This window comes from Chlorocebus sabaeus, unplaced genomic scaffold (genome assembly GCF_047675955.1).
Source record: "Chlorocebus sabaeus isolate Y175 unplaced genomic scaffold, mChlSab1.0.hap1 unalloc_scaffold_1184, whole genome shotgun sequence".
In the NCBI taxonomy this organism is placed as follows: Eukaryota; Metazoa; Chordata; class Mammalia; order Primates; family Cercopithecidae; genus Chlorocebus; species Chlorocebus sabaeus.
In genome coordinates, this window is record NW_027326951.1 from 1 (window position 1) to 19,837 (window position 19,837).

General features: G+C 45.2%; 2 protein-coding genes across 2 annotated transcripts; one reads left to right on the forward strand and one right to left on the reverse strand.

Annotated features, from left to right (window-relative positions):
- The first annotated feature begins 4,487 nt into the window (after nt 1-4,487).
- LOC140710992 (doublesex- and mab-3-related transcription factor C1) lies at nt 4,488-9,876 on the forward strand. The gene is made up of 6 exons (XM_073013979.1): nt 4,488-6,183; nt 6,484-6,542; nt 6,857-6,990; nt 7,878-7,938; nt 8,123-8,270; nt 9,255-9,876. Exons 1-6 carry the CDS (start codon nt 6,120-6,122, stop codon nt 9,365-9,367), a joined length of 579 nt encoding a protein of 192 aa, XP_072870080.1. The 5' UTR covers nt 4,488-6,119; the 3' UTR covers nt 9,368-9,876.
- A 7,199-nt stretch (nt 9,877-17,075) lies between these two features.
- On the reverse strand, nt 17,076-17,594 carry LOC140710993 (large ribosomal subunit protein eL32). Its single transcript, XM_073013980.1, has one exon. It carries the CDS (start codon nt 17,522-17,524, stop codon nt 17,117-17,119), a length of 408 nt encoding a protein of 135 aa, XP_072870081.1. The 5' UTR covers nt 17,525-17,594; the 3' UTR covers nt 17,076-17,116.
- Nucleotides 17,595-19,837: the final 2,243 nt, after the last annotated feature.

Consider the following 19,837-nt stretch of genomic DNA (forward strand, 5'->3'; position numbering starts at 1 on the left):
TGTCCACTTTTTTCTCTTGACATTTCTTTCAACAAAACAAATAAACAGCTTGTACTCTTTCTCTGCCACAGCAAATGCAACATCAACAGCAACGAGGTGGGGGAGGGGGTGAGATGAGCTTTTTTACATCAAAATGTCCATCCATAAAAGCAGAAATGAATTATAGTATTAGAGAAATCCCGTTTTTTTTTTTAACCAACAAAGTAATAATCAAATCAGGCAAGAGCCCTGAATGAATACTAAGGCCAAGAGGTAAAATTTTGTTGGAGAGCAGAATATCCGCATGTCATCGAAATATCATGACAGACTACTTATTAACCACAACGGGAGAAAAGTACCTTCCCAATGTAGTACTCTGTCTGAAAAATACCGTAATTAAGTGATAAAACTGATGAATACAAACCGCATCACCGGTAACTAGAGAAACTGGCCTTAGGAGCCTCCAGATGTGATATAATGTGAACTGCTCATCACCTTCTTAATATTCGTGCCCAAAGTGTCAAACATAAATATAAACAAGAGGCAAATATCAGACCAGCCCGTATTGTGGGACACTTTACATGACAACAGGCCTCAGCTCTGAAAAAAATGTCATCGTCATGGAAGGTTTAAAAAATTGGTTGGGGTACTGTTTGCAATTAGAGGACACTAAAGAGACATGACAACTGTGTACAATGTACCATGCTTGACTGGATTGTTGATCCCCCAAAAAGTCTTTCAAAAGGATATTACGGGAACATTTGGTGAAATTTAAATATGAACTGTATGTGAACTTGGATGATGTTACCCCTTCATTGTTACATTTCTTCAATGTGATAATGGCACTGTGGTTTCATAGGAGTACATTGCAGTGTTTAGGAGGTGCATGCTGAAGTAACTGGTTGAAGTGTTTGAAACTGTTACGTGTTTAAGCAAGAAAAAAAATTACTGAGAGCTAAAGCAATGAGATAATGTGAATCTAGGCATAAGATTGTTCACTGTATTACCCCCTCAGCTTTGTGTATTTTCAAAATGAAACGTTGAGGAAAATAGATTCCTCATATTTAGAGTTATGCACTGAAATGTTTACAAATCAAATAAGACACGTTAAGATATCCACATATGATTTTTGTACTTTTTTGATTTCTGATATTTGCTTGAAAATAATCTGGAGGACGGGGAGGGGAGAGGATATGTATGAAATATGATTGGCCATGAGTCTTTAATGGTTGCAGTTGGGAGACGGATATTTGGAGGTTCCTTATGTTATCCTCTCTTGTGCTTTCGTTCTCAAAATGTGGTCCCCTACCAGCAGTGTTCGCATCATCAGGGAACTTGTTTGATAGGCAAACTCAGCCGGCATGGTGGCTCACGCCTGTAATCCCAGCACTTTGGGAGGCCCAGGCTGGTGGATCACCTGAGGTCAGGAGCTCAAGACCAGCCTGACCAACATGGAGAAACCCCATCTCTACTGAAAATACAAAAGTAGCCGGGCGTGGTGGTGAATGCCTGTAATTCCAGCTACTCGGGAGGCTGAGGCAGGAGAATCGCTTGAACCCGGGTGGCAGAGGTTGCAGTGAGCCGAGATCGCGTCATTGCACTCAAGCCTGGGCAACAAGAGTGAAACTCCGTCAAAAAAAAAAAAAAAAAAAAAGAAAGAAAGAAAGAAAGAAAGAAAAAAAAAAGAAAAAGAAAAGAAAAGAAAAAGACAAAGAAAAGAAAAGAAAAATGAAAAGAAAAGAAAAGAGAAAAAGCAAAGCCAACCAAACTCTGGGTCCCACCCCAGACCTTGTTATCTGAGAATACAGATATGGAGCTCAGAAATCTTTGTTTTATCAAGCCCTCTGGGGCTTGGTAATCAAGCTAGTGTTTTAGGACCACTGCTCTAATGCACCATATACAAAAACATTAATACACCATAGCTAAGTTACATTTACTATGGGAGAGGAAAGCTGGTTTGACATTAGCAAAGCTGTAACTGGAAGGGGACCCGAGAGAGGTTTATGTGTTGCTCATATATTTTGTTGTTTGTTCTAGATACTAATTGCAGGCGTATATTTAATTTTTGAAAACTCACTAAGAGGCCTGGCTTGGTGGCTCACACCTGTAATCTCAGCACTTTTGTCGGGCAGACTGCTTGAGCCCAGGAGTTCACGATGGCCTGGGCAACATGGCGAAACCCCCCGTCTCTACAAAATATACGAAAATTAGCTGGGGATGGTGGCGTGTGCTTGTAGTCCCAGGTACTTGAGAGGCTGAGGCAGGAGGATTGCTTGAGCCCAGGAGGTGGAGGTTGCAGTGAGCCAAGATCACCGACACTGCACTTCAGCAGCCTGGGTGACAGAGTGAGGGGCTGCTTTTTTGTTTCATCTTTGTTTACAAAACAAATAAAGAAAGCAACCCAAGGAATGAAGGAAGGAAGGAAGGAGAAAGAGAGAGAGAGAGAGAGAAAGGGAGAAAGGATAAGAAAGAGAGAAAGAAAGGAAAAGAAAGAAAGAGATAGAAAACTCATTAAGATATACATTTATGATTTTTTAACCGTTTGGATTATAAGATAAACTTTGCTGAAGGTTTTGGAAAAAACCTGGAAGTTACTTAGGCCAGGTATTCTAGAGATAGTGGATTCTCCCATAACTGATCCACAGATTCAGTGAAAATGCAATCCAAATCTGTTACAACCGAAATTTTGGGAAACTTGAAATTGCATGCTAATTTATGAAGAAGGACAAAAGGCATAAGACATGCGGGGGTGGGGGTGGCGTGGTGTAGGGAGACAGGAAGAAGAAAGGAAGGAAGGAAGGAGGAAAGGGAAGAAAGGAAGGGAGAGGAAGGGAAGGGAAAGGAAAGAAAAGGAAATGAAAGGAAAAGGTAAGGAAAACACAAGGAAACAATACTAATATGGAAATGCTGGCAGCATTCCTTTTAAAATCCGAAACAACCCAAAGAAGCCCAATTTTGCTGTCGCTACTAGATCTTGTACTAGATTTCCTAGCCAGCGCAGTTAAAACACAACCAAACAACCAACCAAAAAACAAAAATCGCAAACAAAAAAACCCCATAACTTCAATTCTATTTCTACTATGCGTAAACTCACAGATAATCCCAGAACGCCTACTGCAGAGTTTAGCATGCTGACTGACTTTAAGATCAAGTCACGTTTTTAAAAGTTAAAGTCGTTTCTGTAAATTAGATCCAAATAGAAATTGTCCTTTTAAACAGACATCAAGTGCAAGCACAGCAACGATCTACAGTATCTTGGAATAAATACAATGAATGATGTGCAAGATCTAAATATACAAAAGATAAAACTAAAAACTGAACTGAAAGATTAAAACATTAAGGACCCACGTAAGTGGAGACATCCCAAGTTGGTGAATAGGAAGGCCGAGTATTCTGCAGGTAGTGGATTCTCCCCTAACTGATCCACAGATTCAGTGAAAATGCAATCCAAATCTGTTACAACTGAGTCTGGGGAGACTTGACATTGCACACTAATTCATGCGGAGGGACAAAAAGGCAAAGAATAGCAAAGACGTGTTTGGAGACGATGAATACCATGCAGGAACTTGCCCGAGCCGATGTCAAGATGTATCGTGAAGTGAAAAAATTTAGGACAATTTAGTAGTGGCACAGGAATAGACACATTTATCTGTGGAACATTACAGGGAGTTCATAAACAGAGACAAATACGGACGAAAGTGTTTCCAAGCATCGTTCCCCGGGGGTTGCAAAGTCACCACTGATTGGGAATCCGCGGCACAGAAATATGGATCGATCTTTAATCACATGCTGAATTTTTAAAAGGTAAATTACAAAATACCAAGTACGTGAGTTAAAAATGCATCCACACAAAATATTTCACACCCAAAGGGAGACCAATCTGGGAAACAAGCCTTGGGGAGTATAAAGCTCAACGATCACTTCAGGATTTCTTGACTGACCTAGTACAGGGAGCAGGAGAAGCTACATGGAGGTGAGGGGGGCGTGACCTCAGAACGTGAGCCTCAAGAGATCTCGAGGTTCATTGGTCGCCAGCCACAGCGGCGGGAGGTTGAAGGCAGCACAAGAGCTCTCTGGCCTTTGTGGCAAGGGCGGGAAGGGAAGCAGAAGCTGCATCTTCCCTCAGACCCTCTGACTGGTTCTGACTTGCTGGAGGCTGGGGCAACCACACGTTGACATGAGAATTAGGCCCTCGTTCTCCACGCCTCTTATTTCCTCCCACCCTCCTGAGCCAGATTCCCAACTCTGCTACCTTCCCCTCTCTGCTACCTCAGCAGGGAACTCCCATCTGCTCCTGATGTCCCATCGCGCCCTCAGCTGTCCCGGAATCCCTTTTGGGAGGACCCCTTGCTCCAGCCCCCTGAGCCCTGGCCTTTGGCCAGTGAGGCAGGTCTCGTGGGACTACTTTTGATTCAGAGGTCCGGGAGGGAGTGGATGATTGGGCTTCCTGAGGAAGTGGTGCTCTCCAGGGTGGTGGGACTGTGTGTGTGGGGTGGGGTGGGGTGGGGGTGGGGGGAGATGGTGTGCTCCAGAAAAATTGTTGAAGTGTGGAGAGGAATATGGAAGATTTGGGGGAGACTGTGGAGGGAATGTGTGGGTTTGCATGAAAGCAGAAAAGGTGTGTCAGTCCAAGAGAAACACTACTGCACTGAGGAGTTTCCTATTGGCTAGATCAGAACCTGACACTTCATAGGAGGCTCAACAGGTACCTGCTGAATGAAGAATCAAGAGAATCGGCCGGGCCCGGTGGCTCATGCCTGTAATCCCAGCACCTTGGGAGGCCGAGGCGGGTGGATCAGCCTGGCCAACATGGTGAAACCCCGTCTCTATTAAAAAATACAAAAAATTAGCCAGGCGTGGTGGCAGGCACCTGTAATCCCAGCTACTCGGGAGGATGAGGCAGGAGAATCACTTGCACCCGGGAGGCAGAGGTTGCAGTGAGCCGAGATCACCCCATTGCACTCCAGCCTGGGTAACAAGAGCGAAACTCCGTCTCAAAAGAAAAAAGAAAAAAAAAAAAAAAAAAAGAAGAAGAATCAAGGGGATGCATGAAGGGATGAATGAAATTAATAATTGAAAGAGGGCCAGGGATCCAGAACAATACGATTTCATGGGATACAAGAGGGAAATCAGTTCAAAGGGGGAGCAAGGGAATAATTAAGTGTAAGGTGGGGTACAAGAAAAAAAATCAGCATGATTCAGCACGAAATGTGAGGGGAAAATTGAATATAGGGCATAGAAGAGACTGACAATGGGGGCACAAAATCCTGTGTGGGGAGTGAATGAATGCAGGAGGTTCGGAAGAGAATTGTTGAAGTGGATGCCAGGAATAATACCTGGGTTTGGCAGAGTGCAGGATGATACACAAGAAGGGGGTGTAGTAATGGTGGAAGAGGGCACGGGAGTGCATGTGCATGCCTGAAAGTGGGGTCTGTGGTGAAGTGATGGTAAGCAAGGAGAATAATGACTGCATTGAATGGGTATGGGATCCTTGCCAAGAGTTTCTCGGGAAGGGGCTATGTGTGATTGGGGCTTCTGTGAAGGAGGCAACATGAGCAAGGAGGTCGCAGTGAAGGTTGGTGAAAACCGTGGGAGAAGAAGGGGAGGGAAGGCAATCTGATTCCAGCGGTGAGAAGGATGGAGAAGGAGCATTCAGCCACCTCAGATAGGGTTTTCCAAGGGCAGAGGAAGTACGCTGGGGGTAGGGGATCGTGTGGCCATTCTGACCTCCACTCCTGACCCTAGAAGCATGGATCCCAAATAAATACCTGCTGCACCCTGCTGCCCCTCTGACTCTGAATGCACAGCGTGAGACTGGAGCCCCATGGGGGACTCAGCTTGGCCCCAGAAGAGCTATAGGTTGCTGTGACCGCTGCCACGACCATGGTATTACTGCCCAAATCAGCGGCCACAAGCATTTCTGCCTCTTCCAGGCCTGCGAGTGTCACAATTGTGCCCTCTTCTCATGAGTATGGTGTCTGAGATGGGGAGGGCCCAGACCTTCTCTAAATGGGACTAACCTTAGCCCTGCAATCCTTTACTTCAGAGAACACCTCAGGGTCTTGCCTGCTGTGAGTGCCTTGAAGAGGGAGCAGCGGGCACGGCCAAAGAGACACCTGGCTCAAGGACCAATAAGGAGTATGGCTGCCCCTCCCAAAGCTCCCGTCCGTGTCAGGAATTTGACCATCAGAGCAGGAGTCCTCAGTGAGTGTTTCTGGCCAGGCAGGGAGCCAGAGTTTGGGTGGAGGAAACATGAGTAGTTCTGTCACCAGTCCTGTCACAGAATTGCAGTGTGACCTGGGGCAAGTTGCTCCCCGGACCTTAGTTTGCCCAGGTGCAAAATGTCATCAATGTTACCTACCGAGTGTTTGCAGGAAGGAGAGAGCTGGGGGACAAGGGAACTGAAGAGCTCCTTGGTGAGATGAGACCTGAGACTGGATGTGGGGTGAAGTGGGGTGGGGTTGGGGGAAAGACTCATCAAAAGCTGCTCCTGGTCTTTCACAGCTGGGAAGGAGAACAACATGCTGCAGCCCGAGACCCACATCTTCACAGCCTCCGAGGAGGTAAGGAGAGTCGGTGACCAGTCGGGCAGGCTCCCACCCAGCCACTGTCCAGACATCTTTCACTGTGTCCCAAGGATATGGGTTTCATCTCCAATCCTATCACCAGCTCACCATGTGACCTTGGGAAAAATCACTTCTCCTCCCTGGGCCTCAATTTCCCCAGTTGCAAAATGAAAGGTAAGACTGGCTGGTCTTCAAGGTCTTCAGAGCTCTGACATTCTAGGCTCCTATCCTCATCCCAAAAGATGTCCACACCTCCTCTCTCCACGGCCGGCCTGGTACCTGACTGCAACCTGTGCTCTCTGCCCCTGCAGGGGAGCTCCCAAGGGGCTCTGCTGCTTGGCCAGGCCCCAGAATCTTTGTCTCTGCCTTGTACTCCAGTGACCTTGGAGCAGCAACTGGTTTCTCCTTCTGGAGATCCCCACAGGCCCCCTGCCCTGCCCAGCATGTGAGTAGAGTGAGGACCATGGAGCAGGTTGTGTCTTGTGTGCCTAACCTTGTGCTTGATGCCATGGGAGATGGAAGGGGAAGAGCGGGAGGAGGAGGAGGAGGAAGTGGGGGGGGGAGGAGTAAGAGGAGGAGGAGGAGGAGGAAGAAAAGGAGGAGGAGAAGAAGGAGGAGGACAAGGCAGCATGTAATACTAACGGGCGAGGACAGGGCTCTCCTAGCTTTGCTATTTTCTATTTGTGAGACTTTGGACAAGTGACTTTATGTGTCTGAACCTCCATTTCCCTATGGATGTACTGAGGACAATATCCTATACCCATAGCATTGAAAAGAGAACTGGCACAAGGCCTGCCACATAGTAGGGCTTCAACAAATGGGGGTTGTTATTCCACATGAAACAGGTGGATGGGATAGAAGGTCCTGCTGAAAGGTGGGGTCCACGCTGGTGAGGGCCACAGAGCCCCTGGGCAAAGTCCAGAGGCCATTAGAGAAAGCTTCCTGGAGACGAGCCATGCTTGTCTTTCAAGACCCATGGGGACTGGGCAATATGGAAGTGAGAACCAGTCCCTGAACAGGGACAGTAATCACATCTCTCCAGGTGCTTTGCGAATTAAAACATGGACACCTGTAATTTCCCATGATTTCCACCATTGCCCTGGGAGGAAAGAGCTGGTAGGAATAAGCGTCCCTGTCAGGAAAAAGAGGTATGGAAAAGAAACCTGGCCAAGCAGGAGAAGGGACCTGCCCCAGCCGCAATGACTAATGGCCCAGCAGGCATTGGGATTCCCACATCCAGATATTGCAAAATCCTGCCCCTCTTTCTGTCTACTGATAGTATGTGTCCACCAGTGGATTTAATCCCCTGGCCTCTCCTTTCCTTGTTTCTAGATGCTCAACTCTGATCCTCCAGCCCTGTGCCACCCTTGACCCTCTTCTACTGCAGCCACAGGTCCTGGGAAAGTAGTGGGGTCCAGAACCCTGGGAGGGATGGAGTTTAGTGGATGGGAAGAGCAGAAGGCCTTGGTGGGGGTGGGGGAGGAGGTTGAGGGAACACGGGGCTGAAGGGGCACTTGTCGTATTAGGAAGAGGTGTAGTTTCCCAGTGCCTATTCTCTCACGCACTTTCCTTTGCAGGTCCCCAAAGTCTCTGACCAGGCTTTGGTTTCTGCCCACTCAGAGTGGCAGCGGAAACTGGAGGCCGCTGAGGCTCTGCTGACTCTGAGAAACTCTGCCCAGGCCCCTCCTGAGTCCATCTCCCTGCACCAGCCTTGCAACCCACCAGGTAGCCTGCTCCCTGAAAGGAGAACACAGGGTGGGAATAGCTGGGGAATGGGGGTCGTTGTGGTAAGCAGGTTCTAGCTGAAAAATCAGAGTCAGTAAGTTGAATCTCCTTGGGGCCAGGCACCCAAGCTCCTCAGTATGACTCCCGAGATGGTAGTTGAGTGCTGTTTACTGAATCTTCGGTTTATTGAGCTTTGTGCGCAACAGCAAGCGTTCAGTGCCCTGATGTCAAGAAAGAAGGAAGTTCAGGCCCTGAGAGTGGCAGGGACTTGCCCTCTCTGATATGCATGCAGCATATCAAGTGGAAGAACCGGCCCTCTTGACTTTCAGCCCAGGGTCTGTGCTCAGCCCCCTGTGGCCTACTGTGGTCTGGGGAGGACATACAGAGGTGATAAAGGGCTTGGTCTGGAAGGAGGTCTGGTCTCTGCCTTCCGAGAGCATCCAGTCTAGAAGTGGAGCCTGGATGCCCTGGCAAGCTGTGTTTTGTGGTCAAATTTTAACGATGTGCCCAGAGAAGAGGGGCTGGAGGAGCTCCGAGGGGGATAAACAACTGGGGAGGCTGGGAGGGAAGGCTAGGCATTCCCAGATCAAAATGGTGAATGGAGCATGGTGTGTCAGTGAAGAAACACCCCTGGAGGGACTGCTGGAACAGAAAGGGATGAGGCTGGAGAGGGTGCCAATCACAGAGGTCTGACAAGTCAGGCTTAGGAGGCTGGACCAGCAACTGTGGGTAGTGAGGAGCCAGGGAACGTTTTCTGAGCTAGGGAGAACAATTTCACAGACCCCGAGCTTGACAAAAAGACCTGTGGTGGCTTTGATGGAAGGATTGGGGGAGGCAAGATGGGAGATGGGGAAATCAGAGAGGAAGAGGTCTATGCAACAGGCCAGGTGACAAATCTTTGGTTGGGCGGGACACATAAAACGAGTAGATCTGGAAGGGGATGTGGATGTGACCTGGCTCTGGCCCCTTCCTTTCTGTCCACAGCTCCTGCTGGAGATAAAGGATTCCAGCCTCCCAGCCCCTCTCTCCACCCCAGGCCAACCAGCTCCATCTCGCTGCCTATTGGACATCTGGGATGCATCTCCCTCTTGAGCTAGGAACCCAGGGGAGGAGGCCTCAACAGAGCACTGCCTATTTAGAATCCAGTTTCTGAATGTGCAAAATGGTTAACGTCCAAAACGCTTAACATCCTTTTTTTTTTTTTTTTTTTTTTAAGCCTTCAGGTGTTTTATAAGCTTTTTATTATATGGGGCAATTCCTTGACTGAAGGTGGATATTCTTGTACCTCTATCCCTCACTCTTTTGGATGCCGGGGCCTTTTTCTGTTTCGTAAAGACAGGATTGTGCAATCTAAGTTGATCAGTCTCTCAGTGGGATTCTGTGTGGGTTCATATGCCAGAGTTTTTATTCGTCTTGTGATTGCTGACATACCTGTGCACTCATGTGTGTACCCATGCTGGTGGAAACATGAAGATGTTTTCACTTTGTGTCTAGGTTTATGTACGTGAACAAATAATAAACCCTTGTTGTTATAAGGCACTGTGATATACGGGTTTTTTGTTACCACAGTATAACCCAGACTATCCCGACTCTAACCGATTTGTTCAATTCATGTTTCCAAATGAGAATCACCTTATCCGATAACTGGGATTTCCTAACATGGCTAGATAAGAAAATGGTAGAGGAAAAAGAGTAAGGTATTTATTCATTGAGCAATTAAGTACCTACCCTCTGCCTGGCATAGACTGTTTCCAGTTGCCCAGAGGGTCATAAGTGGCAATATCTGTAGGATCAAGCAGATCATGTAAATGAGTAGAGCAGGCCCGATGGGCTCTGGCCAAACTGACAGTGTATGCTCTACGTAAGCGGGCAGCTGCTACTTGGCTCTAGGCAATTGTTGCCATGCAGGGATAGCGACTCATGGTGGCCAAATTGGCTGGGTTTTCAAGAGAAGATGGAATTCTAGATTTCTATACAAAATCACTCAACTTGTGAGCATTGGCTCGGGTTTCTTCTTTAAGCCCTATATCTGGGCCAAACCAAACTTCCATGAAGGACAGTTTTGCCCAATGGAAATGCCGGTTTTATTCTAGACCAATGTGAATTTTACAGTGGAGGAAACTGAGGCCACTCAGGACAAGAAGAATCAAACAGGGGAAATGAATTAGACTCAGACCCTATTTTTGAAGGACCCATGAAATATGAGGAAGCATCACTACCTTTTATTTATTTTGTGCTCACCGCACTAAGCACATACAGCCTCACGGCAACTTTGCAAGTTAAGCATTATTATTGCCATTTTGCCGATGAGGAAACACACTCAAAGAATGACAGTGATTTGCAAAAGTGGTTTGCGGGAAATTTTTAGCCAAAGATCAGCGAACTCTCCCTTGTCTTTACCAGGCCCTGAATCAGCTAATAGTACGATTTTTTAATAAAGCATTGAATAAAAGGCTCAAAACTCAAAGCAACAAACATCAGTCAGAGGGTTTTTCCAAAATAGTCCCTTTATTTCTTACTCAAGGTAACAATATGTAGTAATCCATCAGCTCTTTCTTACCTGCAGTGGTTTCCCAGTCCTCTGCTGATATTCTAAATGAATGAAGACCTGGAGACCCCCACCAGGCAGAAAGAAAGCTCAACTGGACATGTCTCGATATGGGCCCTTTTCCATGCTATTAGCTCCCTCCTTTCTTCCCTCCCAGTACTTCACCCAAGACGACTGATTCGGATGGCATCCAATTACAACTTGTCCTTTCTTTTTTGAGACCCCGAGAAGTCAGGATTCTTATATTCTTGATCTGATGGCAGAGAAACAAACGTGCAAAGTCACTCAGACTTGGAGCAAGACTAGACTGAAGTCCATCTCATACCTTCCTTCCTTCCCTGATTTGTTACTCGAACGAATGATCCCAAAGCCCCTCCTTTCGTAGTGATGGATGAACAAGTCCACATATTTCTGGAGGAATGAAGCGGTAGTACCTGGAAGAGGACTAAGATCCTGCTATGAAATTGTGTCCTAGGCACACCACAGTCCCACAGTTGACTTGGGTAAAAGAGGGGGCATATTTTGGTTAAAGGATGTGGCATGAGAAGAGGGAGGAAAAACAGAAATAAAGTGATGGGCATCAGGGGAAGGAGTGAGGCCCTTTTCCCTGTGCCCTTTTATTTTCCTGATGCCCCCCCTCCACCCATACACACACAGACTTTTTCAAAAGTCTCATGACGGTGTATTTTTTGCATCTAAGGACATCTTTGTGAATGTTAAATATCAAACCTTTTTCATGTTCTTCCCTTTGCTGTGTACTACCCCAGTTCATAGATTTAAAACATCACTGTATAGAGCACTGTGAGTTATGTCTTGACTCGTGTATGTCACGTAACAGCATTGGTTAGATCTGAGCATATCCATCACATCAGAGCTTCTGTAGAGTGGATCAATTTCAAACATTAGTGTGCAGGTACAGATTTAGCAACTGGCTCTCAGGGGGAAGGAAGGTTGGGGGAAACGCCCTGGGTTGTTGCACTTGCTGAATGCAAGATATCAAAGTGATATCAGTGAATGCAGAGTTGGGAAGAGATATATTTTTACCATTCGGATACCATAAATGTAAATAACCATGAGAACATAGATAACAGTACAAAGTAGAAAAATAATTAGGGATTGATTTTTTTTTTAGCATATATTATGTTTGTTTTCAATATAATTGATCTGATTGTTAGTTTATATAATGTAGTTTTTAATAATGGCTGTATTTAACAACTGGCTCACGAAATTCTTGAAAATCTTATGGTTGGCTCTGATGTTCCGTTAAGAGCCAGCTCCAGCACTCTGCCACTTTCAACCCTTGCCCAGAAAGACGGCTTTTCCAAAGTAGGTTCCACTAACACTGCAGGGCCATAAAGGGCTGCTACTGCTGGTTTCTGACCAAGAACAGCCTAAAATGTGTGGGAAAGTGCTATTTTTAAAGTTAAAAATGGAAAGATCTGGGACAGATATTGAGCGGAATTCCCATTTATGTGGGGATGTGCATTCTTGGAGGGGGCCAAAGTCGAGTAGAGGTGAGTGGTAGGGATCTCAGAATTAGCAAAACCCATCCATACAGGGTTATATTCAACAGATTTCTCTTTTCTATTTTGTCAACAGATTTCTTAAAGGCTAAAGAAACGGGGGCAACTGGTATTGCCTGGCCATTGGATCTGTATCTCTCTCTCTCTCTTTAGAGAGACTGACGTTCACTACACTCCCTCCTCCTGCTTAGATAAATGCTGCATAAGCTATTAACACATAAACTTCTCCACCTTGCCTTTTTAAAAAACTTAAAAACATATCCTTGAGGCCACTTGATCGCCAAGCTGAGAACAGTGTTATTTCAGTGAATGGATGTACTGACCACACTATTATGCATCTTGTGAAGCATTTAAAGTCACACATATAAGAAAAGTTTCTATAAATGCCACTTGTTCCCCATGTTGAGAACTGTGTTATTTCAGTGAGTAGATGTGGTAGCTACAATGTAATGCATGTACTGAAGTGGTTAAAGACACATGAATAAACAAAGTTACTAAAAGTGAAAAAAGAGAAATCCTTGAGGCCGGCGTGGTGGCTCACGCCTGTAATCCCAACATTTTGGGAGGCCGAGGCAGGTGGATCACTTGAGGTCAGGAGTTTGAGACCAGTCTGGCCAACATGGTTTAACACCCTGTCTCTACTAAAAATACAAAAATTAGTCAGGTGTGGTAGCGGGCGCCTGTAATCCCAGCTACTCAGGAGGCTGAGGCAGGAGAATCGCTTGAACCCGGGAGGCGGAGGCCGCAGCAAGCTAAGATCGCATCACTGCTCTCCAGCCTGGGCAACAGAGCGAGACTCCACCTCAGAAAATAAAGAAATCCTTGGGATCACTCCACAATCCTCCCTGGAGACATCCCTCACTCCTCTCAACAGCTAGAGGGCACCCCATTGTGTGGACCTACCATGGTGTGGTCAACTGGTCTTCTATTGATGGACACTCTGGTTGTTTCTATTCTTGCTATTATTTTATTTTATTTTTTCTTTTAGTAGAAACGGGGTTTCACCATGTTAGCCAGGCTGGTCTCAAACTCCTGACCTCAGGTGATCCACCCACCTCGGCCTCCCAAAGTGCTGGGATTACAGGCGTGAGCCACCACACCTGGCTCTTGCTATTATTTTAAATATGGCTGCAATGGATAGGCTCCTGACATAATCTTTAGCAATTTTTATATCACTACGTCTTTGGGATTGATCCCTAGATGTACCATTGCTGCTTAAGAGGTGAAAACACAGGGTGTCTTGCTCATTACTGTCAAATACCTCTTCAAGAAGGATGGACCGTTTGCCTTTTCCCGATCAATATCGGAAAGAGAAAGTTTTCCCAGCATCTCACCAGTAGTATTGCCAGATTTTTGAATTCGCCCATCTGATAGGAGATAAATGACATATTAGTGCATATGTTAACTTGCATTTCCCTTCATATGTGCAAGGTCGCACATCTTTTCCATATGGTTAAGAGAAATTCCTGTTTTCTTTATTCTTATGGACTTTTAGTTTACAGTTTTGGCCCAGTTAGTATAGGGGCCTTGGCATTTTCTCCTTTCCAAGAAAAGTTCTTTGTATCTTAGGGATATATTAGGACATTTACCTTTTCTTCTGATATAAGTCGTAAATCATTTTTCCTGTTTGTCATGAATCATTTTACCTCATTGATAGTGTTTTGTTTCCTTGTTTGCCATGCAAACGCAGTTTATGTTTCCTTAATAAACTTTATCAACATTTTGCCTTATACCTTTTGGGTTTTTAGACATAGCTAGGAAAGATTTCCCACTCTAAATGTAGAGAAGATTGTCTCCTGTCACACTGTAAACTCCGGTCCACTTGAAATGTATCCTAGTGTATGGTGTGAGGAAGAGATCCCATTTTTCCAATACCACTTGTTAAAAAGTTGCCCCATGGGAGTGATATCAGCATGACAGCAGTCAAGAAAGCTACAGGCCCTCCTTCCCTGATAGAGATATTAGGTTAACAACATTATATAAATCTAAGTACCTCTGTGAGAATTGTAGAGATCACTGGACAAGCTACAGCACATTGGCCCTTGTAAAACCAAGAAGGGATTCCAGTGACAAGGGTAGGAAAAATCCCAGCATTCAGCATACCCCTTGTGCCCCTCCCTCTACATGGTGTAGTGTGGAACACTAGGAAAAAAATAAAATCATGAATTCTGGGCCCCTCCCTTGGGATAAAAACAAGAGAGTGGGCCATGCATACAACGTTCTGGCTTGTTTGGGGGCTATTTGAGGGACTACTTTCTGTCTTGCCTGACTTGGGAGGCTGAAGCAACCCAAGATAGATTCTGGAAGCTCCTGAAAACGAAAGTGCACAGCAGGTAAAAGCTGCAGTTGTGTAGGTAGACGCCAGGGGCAACAAGACATTACAAAAGGTTTGAGAGGTCCTAGAACCTCCAGCCAATTGGCGAAGGTCTTCCTGTGCACCAAGCTGGTATGCAAAGACTGGGAGAGGTGATTGTTTCTTCAAATGCCCAAATCCCAACAAAAGATTTCAAGACATACAAATCAACTGGTGATGGCCCAGTCACTGGAGCAAAACAACACTCCAGGAGCCAGCCCTAAAGAAATGTAGACCTAAGAGCTGCCTTGTTGCAGGAAGTCAGGGACCCCGAACGGAGGGACCGGCTGAAGCCGCGGCAGAAGAACATAAATTGTGAAGATTTCATGGACATGAATTAGTTCCCCAAATTAATACTTTTGTAATTTCTTACACCTGTCTTTACTGTAATCTCTGAACATAAATTGTGAAGATTTCATGGACACTTATCACTTCCCCAATGAATATCCTTGTGATTTCCTATGCCTGTCTTTACTTTAATCTCTTAATCCCGTCATCTTCTTTGTAAGTTGAGGAAGATGAATGTCGCCTCAGGACCCTGTGATATTGTGTCAACTGCACAAATAGTTTGTAGAGCATGTGTGTTTGAATATGAAATCTGGGCATCTTAAAAAAAAGAACAGGATAACAGCGATATTCAGGGAACAAGAGAGGTAACTTTGAACTGGCCACCGGTGAGCCGGACGGAACAGAGCTATATTCCTCCTCTTTCATAAGCAAATAGGAGAAATATTGCTGAATTCTTTTTCTCAGCAAGGAACATCCCTGAGAAAGAGCATGCGCCCTGAAGGTAGGCTTATAGACGGCCCCTTTTTAAGGCATCCCGTCTTTTATGGTCGAAGCCGAAGGGACGAAATAAGCCCCGGTCTCCGATAGTGCTCCCAGCCTTATTAGGATGAAAAAATTCCCACCTAATAAATTTTGGTCAGACAGGTTATCTGCTCTCAAACCCTGTTTCCTGATAAGATGCTATCAATGACAATGTGCGCCCGAAACTTCATTAGCAATTTTAATTTCACCTCATCCGGTGGTCCTGTGATCTCGCCCTGCCTCCATTTGCTTTGTGATATTTTATTACCTTGTGAAGTATGTGATGTCTGTGACCCACACCTTATTCGTGCACTCCCTCCCCTTTTGAAAATTGCTAATAAAAACTTGCTGGTTTTACGGCTCGGGGAACATCACGGATCCTGCCAACATGTGATGTCTCCCCCGGACACCCAGCTTTAAATTTCTCTCTCTTGTGCTCTTTCCCTTTATTTCTCAACCCAGCCGAGACACTTAGGAAATAGAAAAAAACCCATGTTAAACATTGGGAGCAGGTTCTCCCGATACTGCCTGACAAAGAATTTAAAGTAATTGTCATGAAGATGTTCAATGAGCTAAAATAGAACACAGAGAGACAACTAAATGAAACTGGGAAAATGAAGCATGAACAAAATGAGAATATTGACAAAGAAATTAACACTATAACAAAGAACCATGCAGATTCTAGAGATGAAAACATAATACAATAATTTAACTGCAAAATTCACTGGAGGTATTCAACAGACCACTTGATAAGGCAGAAGAATTATCAAGCTTGGAGGCAGGTCATTTGAAATCATCATGTCAGATGAGCAAAAGAATAAAAGAATGAAGAAAAGTGAAGATAGACTAGGGGACTTATGGGACACCATCAAGCAAACTAGTATATGCATTATGGTAATCTCAGTAGGAGAAGAGAGAAAGAGAGAGAGCTCATTCGAAGAAGTAATGGCTGAAAACTTCTTAAATCTGTGGGGAAAAAAAATTGACACACAGATCCAAGAAGCTCAAAAAAATCCCACCAAGGTTAAATCCAAAGAGAACCACACATTATACGCAAACTGCCTAAAGACAGACAAAGAGAGAATCTCAACAGCAGCAGGAGATTATTTGGTCACATACAAGGCTACTTTCATAGTATTATAAATGGATTTCTGTGAAGAAACTTTGCAGACCAGAAGCAAGTAGGATGATATAATCAAAGTGTTGACATTAAAAAAAGATAAGAAGAAAGAAAGAAAGAGAGAAAGAGAGAAATAAAGAAAGAAAGAAAGAAGGAAGCAAGGAAAAACGGGAAGAAAGGAAAGGAGAAGAGAAGAGAACAGAACAGAACAGAACAGAAAACAAAAGGAAAGGAAAGGAAAGGAAAGGAAAGGAAAGGAAAGGAAAGGAAAGGAAAGGAAAGGAAAGGAAAGGAAAGGAAAGGAAAAGAAAGGAAAGGAAAGGAAATTGCTGACTCAGCTGTGTGGATGCATGACATTGGATTCTCCTTAGGCTCTGTAAGTCATGGCAGGCTTCATCAGTGCAATGTTCACAGGGTAATTCTTTTTTTTTTTTTTTTTTTTTTTTTGCAGTTTTTACATTTATTTAAACAGAAAACGTGCACATGAGCTGTCTACTCATTTTCTTCACTGCGCAGCCTGGCATTGGGGTTGGTGACTCTGATGGCCAGCTGGGCAGCTCTTTCCACGATGGCTTTGCGGTTCTTGGAAGAAACATTGTGAGCAATCTCGGCACAGTAAGATTTGTTGCACATCAGCAGCACTTCCAACTCCTTGACGTTGTGGACCAGGAACTTCCGGAAGCCACTGGGCAGCATGTGCTTTGTTTTTTTGTTGCTCCCATAACCAATGTTGGGCATCAAGATCTGGCCCTTGAATCTTCTACGAACCCTGTTGTCAATGCCTCTGGGTTTCCGCCAGTTACGCTTAATTTTGACATATCGGTCTGACTGGTGCCGGATGAACTTCTTGGTTCTTTTTTTGACGATCTTGGGCTTCACAAGGGGTCTGAGGGCGGCCATGATGCCGAGGAGGAGATGGCTGCCACCTCCGTAGGCAGCGCCGAGGAAGAGAGAAGGGACCCACAGGGTAATTCTTAAACTTTATATTGTCATTCTAACTGGCGTGAGATGGTATCTCATTGTGGTTTTGATTTGCATTTCTCTAATGACCAGTGATGATGAGCAGTTTTTCATATGTTGTTGGCTGCATAAATATCTTCTTTTGAGAACTGTCTGTTCATATCCTTTGCCCACTTTTTCATGGGGTTGTTTGTTTTTTTCTTGTGAATTTGTTTAAGTTCTTTGTAGATCCTGGATATTAGTCCTTTGTCAGATGGATAGATTGCAAAAATTTTCTCCCATTCTGAAGATTGCCTGTTCACTCTGATGATCGTTTCTTTTGCTGTGCAGAAACTCTTTAGTTTAATTAGATCCCAATTGCCCATTTTGGCTTTTGTTGCCATTGCTTTTGGTGTTTTAGACATGAAGTCTTTGCCCATGCCTATGTCCTGAATGGTATTGCCTAGGTTTTCTTCTAGGATTTTTATGGTTTTAGGCCTTACGTTTAAGTCTTTAATCCATCTTGAATTAATTTTTGTATAAGGTGTAAGGAAGGGGTCCAGTTTCAGTTTTCTGCATATGGCTAGCCAGTTTTCCCAACACCATTTATTAAATAGGGAATCCTTTCCCCATTGCTTGTTTGTGACAGGTTTGTCAAAGATCACATGGTTGTAGATGTGTGGTGTTGTTTCTGAGGCCTCTGTTCCATTCCATTGGTCTATATCTCTGTTTTGGTAACGATACCATGCTGTTTTGGTTACTGTAGCCTTGTAGTATAGTTTGAAGTCAGGTAGCGTGATGCCTCCAGCTTTGTTCTTTTTGCTTAGGATTGTCTTGGCTATGCGGGCTCTTTTTTGGTTCTGTATGAAGTTTTAAGTAGCTTTTCCAATTCTGTGAAGAAAGCCAATACGGATAGCATTGAATCTATAAATTATTTTGGGCAGTATGGCCATTTTCATGATATTGATTCTTCCTATCCATGAGCATGGAATGTTCTTCCATGTGTTTGTGTCCTCTCTTATTTCCTTGAACAGTGGTTTGTAGTTCTCCTTGAAGAGGTCGTTCATATCCCTTGAAACTTGTATTCCCAAGTATTTTATTCTCTTAGTAGCAGTTGTGAATGGGAGTTCGCTCATGATTTGGCTCTCTGTTTGTCTGTTGTTGATGTATAGGGATACTTGTGATTTTTGCATGTCGATTTTGTATCCTGCGACTTTCCTGAAGTTGCTTATCAGCTTAAGGAGATTTGGGGCTGAGACAATGGGGTTTTCTAAATATACAATCATGTCATGTGCAGACAGAGACAATTTCCAAGGGCTCTTTAGTCAGCAGGTGATAGATCCTGCCAAGACTGGTTCCTTCCCGTCAAGACAGTGTGTTCCCTTTTGACCCAGGTTGTGTCTAGAAATGTCTGAGAGCTAGGGCCTGGAATGGAGGCCTCAGGACTCGGCCCAGTGCCCTATCCTACCGTGGCTGTGCTGGTATCCAAGAGGCAAGGCAAATTCCTCTTTACTCTTCACTTTCCTCTCCTTAAGCAGAAGGAAGAAGTCATTTTCACATTGCTGCCAGTGGTGCAGCCTGGGGTTGGGGAGGGGTGCGGCAAGCACTCCCTTAGCCACCCCAGCTTGTGTCTCTACCTTAGTCCTCCGTCTCTGAGCCCAGCTCAGCACTAGGAGTTGCACAGGTAGTGCAGTCCTTGTGTCCTAGACTGCCTTTCAAGTTTAACCTAGGACCCTTTGTCCTGTGGTGGCAAGGCTTGCTGAGAAACTCAAGTTCTGACCGCTGGGATGGGCAATTCTCCTCTGGCTAGGGCTGGTCCAAATGCTGCCTCCATGCACCAGCACTGGCGGAGCCCAGCAAGGCTTTGCTCTCTGCCATGACAGGGTAGCACTGAGTTCAGTGTGAAGTCCCCCAGTCTCTGGCTCTCCCTCCCTCAAGTGTATAGGCTCTCCAACCCGGAACACCCATCCTGGCAAAACAGTTATTTAAAAGTGAAGGAGAACATGGCCTCTGCTGGGAGGGGTGGCATCCGCGAATCATGACCCTCTCTCTAACTCTCTTCAACGCCTCTTTCAGCTGTATAAAGTTAAAACCAGGCATTGTGATTGCTCACCTGATTGTTGGTTGTTGTGATCGTGCTTTTCTGTGTGCAGATAGTTGTTAAAATCTGGTGTTCCTGCAGGAAGTGTTGAGAGGGGAGGACGCCGGGGGCAGAGGGACACGGGGGGAGGGGGGGGACAGGGGCGGGGCAGCGAACTGTGTAAGCTTCTATTC

What these genes read in the sequence shown, in the direction of transcription:
- LOC140710992 (XM_073013979.1), top strand. Translation starts at nt 6,120, where the DNA reads ATGGCTGCCCCTCCCAAAGCTCCCGTCCGTGTCAGGAATTTGACCATC. An exon ending in CTCTTCTACTGCAGCCACAG is followed by an intron (nt 7,939 to 8,122) that starts GTCCTGGGAAAG and finishes TTTCCTTTGCAG; the next exon opens with GTCCCCAAAGTCTCTGACCA. An exon ending in CCAGCCTTGCAACCCACCAG is followed by an intron (nt 8,271 to 9,254) that starts GTAGCCTGCTCC and finishes TTCTGTCCACAG; the next exon opens with CTCCTGCTGGAGATAAAGGA.
- LOC140710993 (XM_073013980.1), bottom strand. Translation starts at nt 17,524, where the DNA reads ATGGCCGCCCTCAGACCCCTTGTGAAGCCCAAGATCGTCAAAAAAAGA.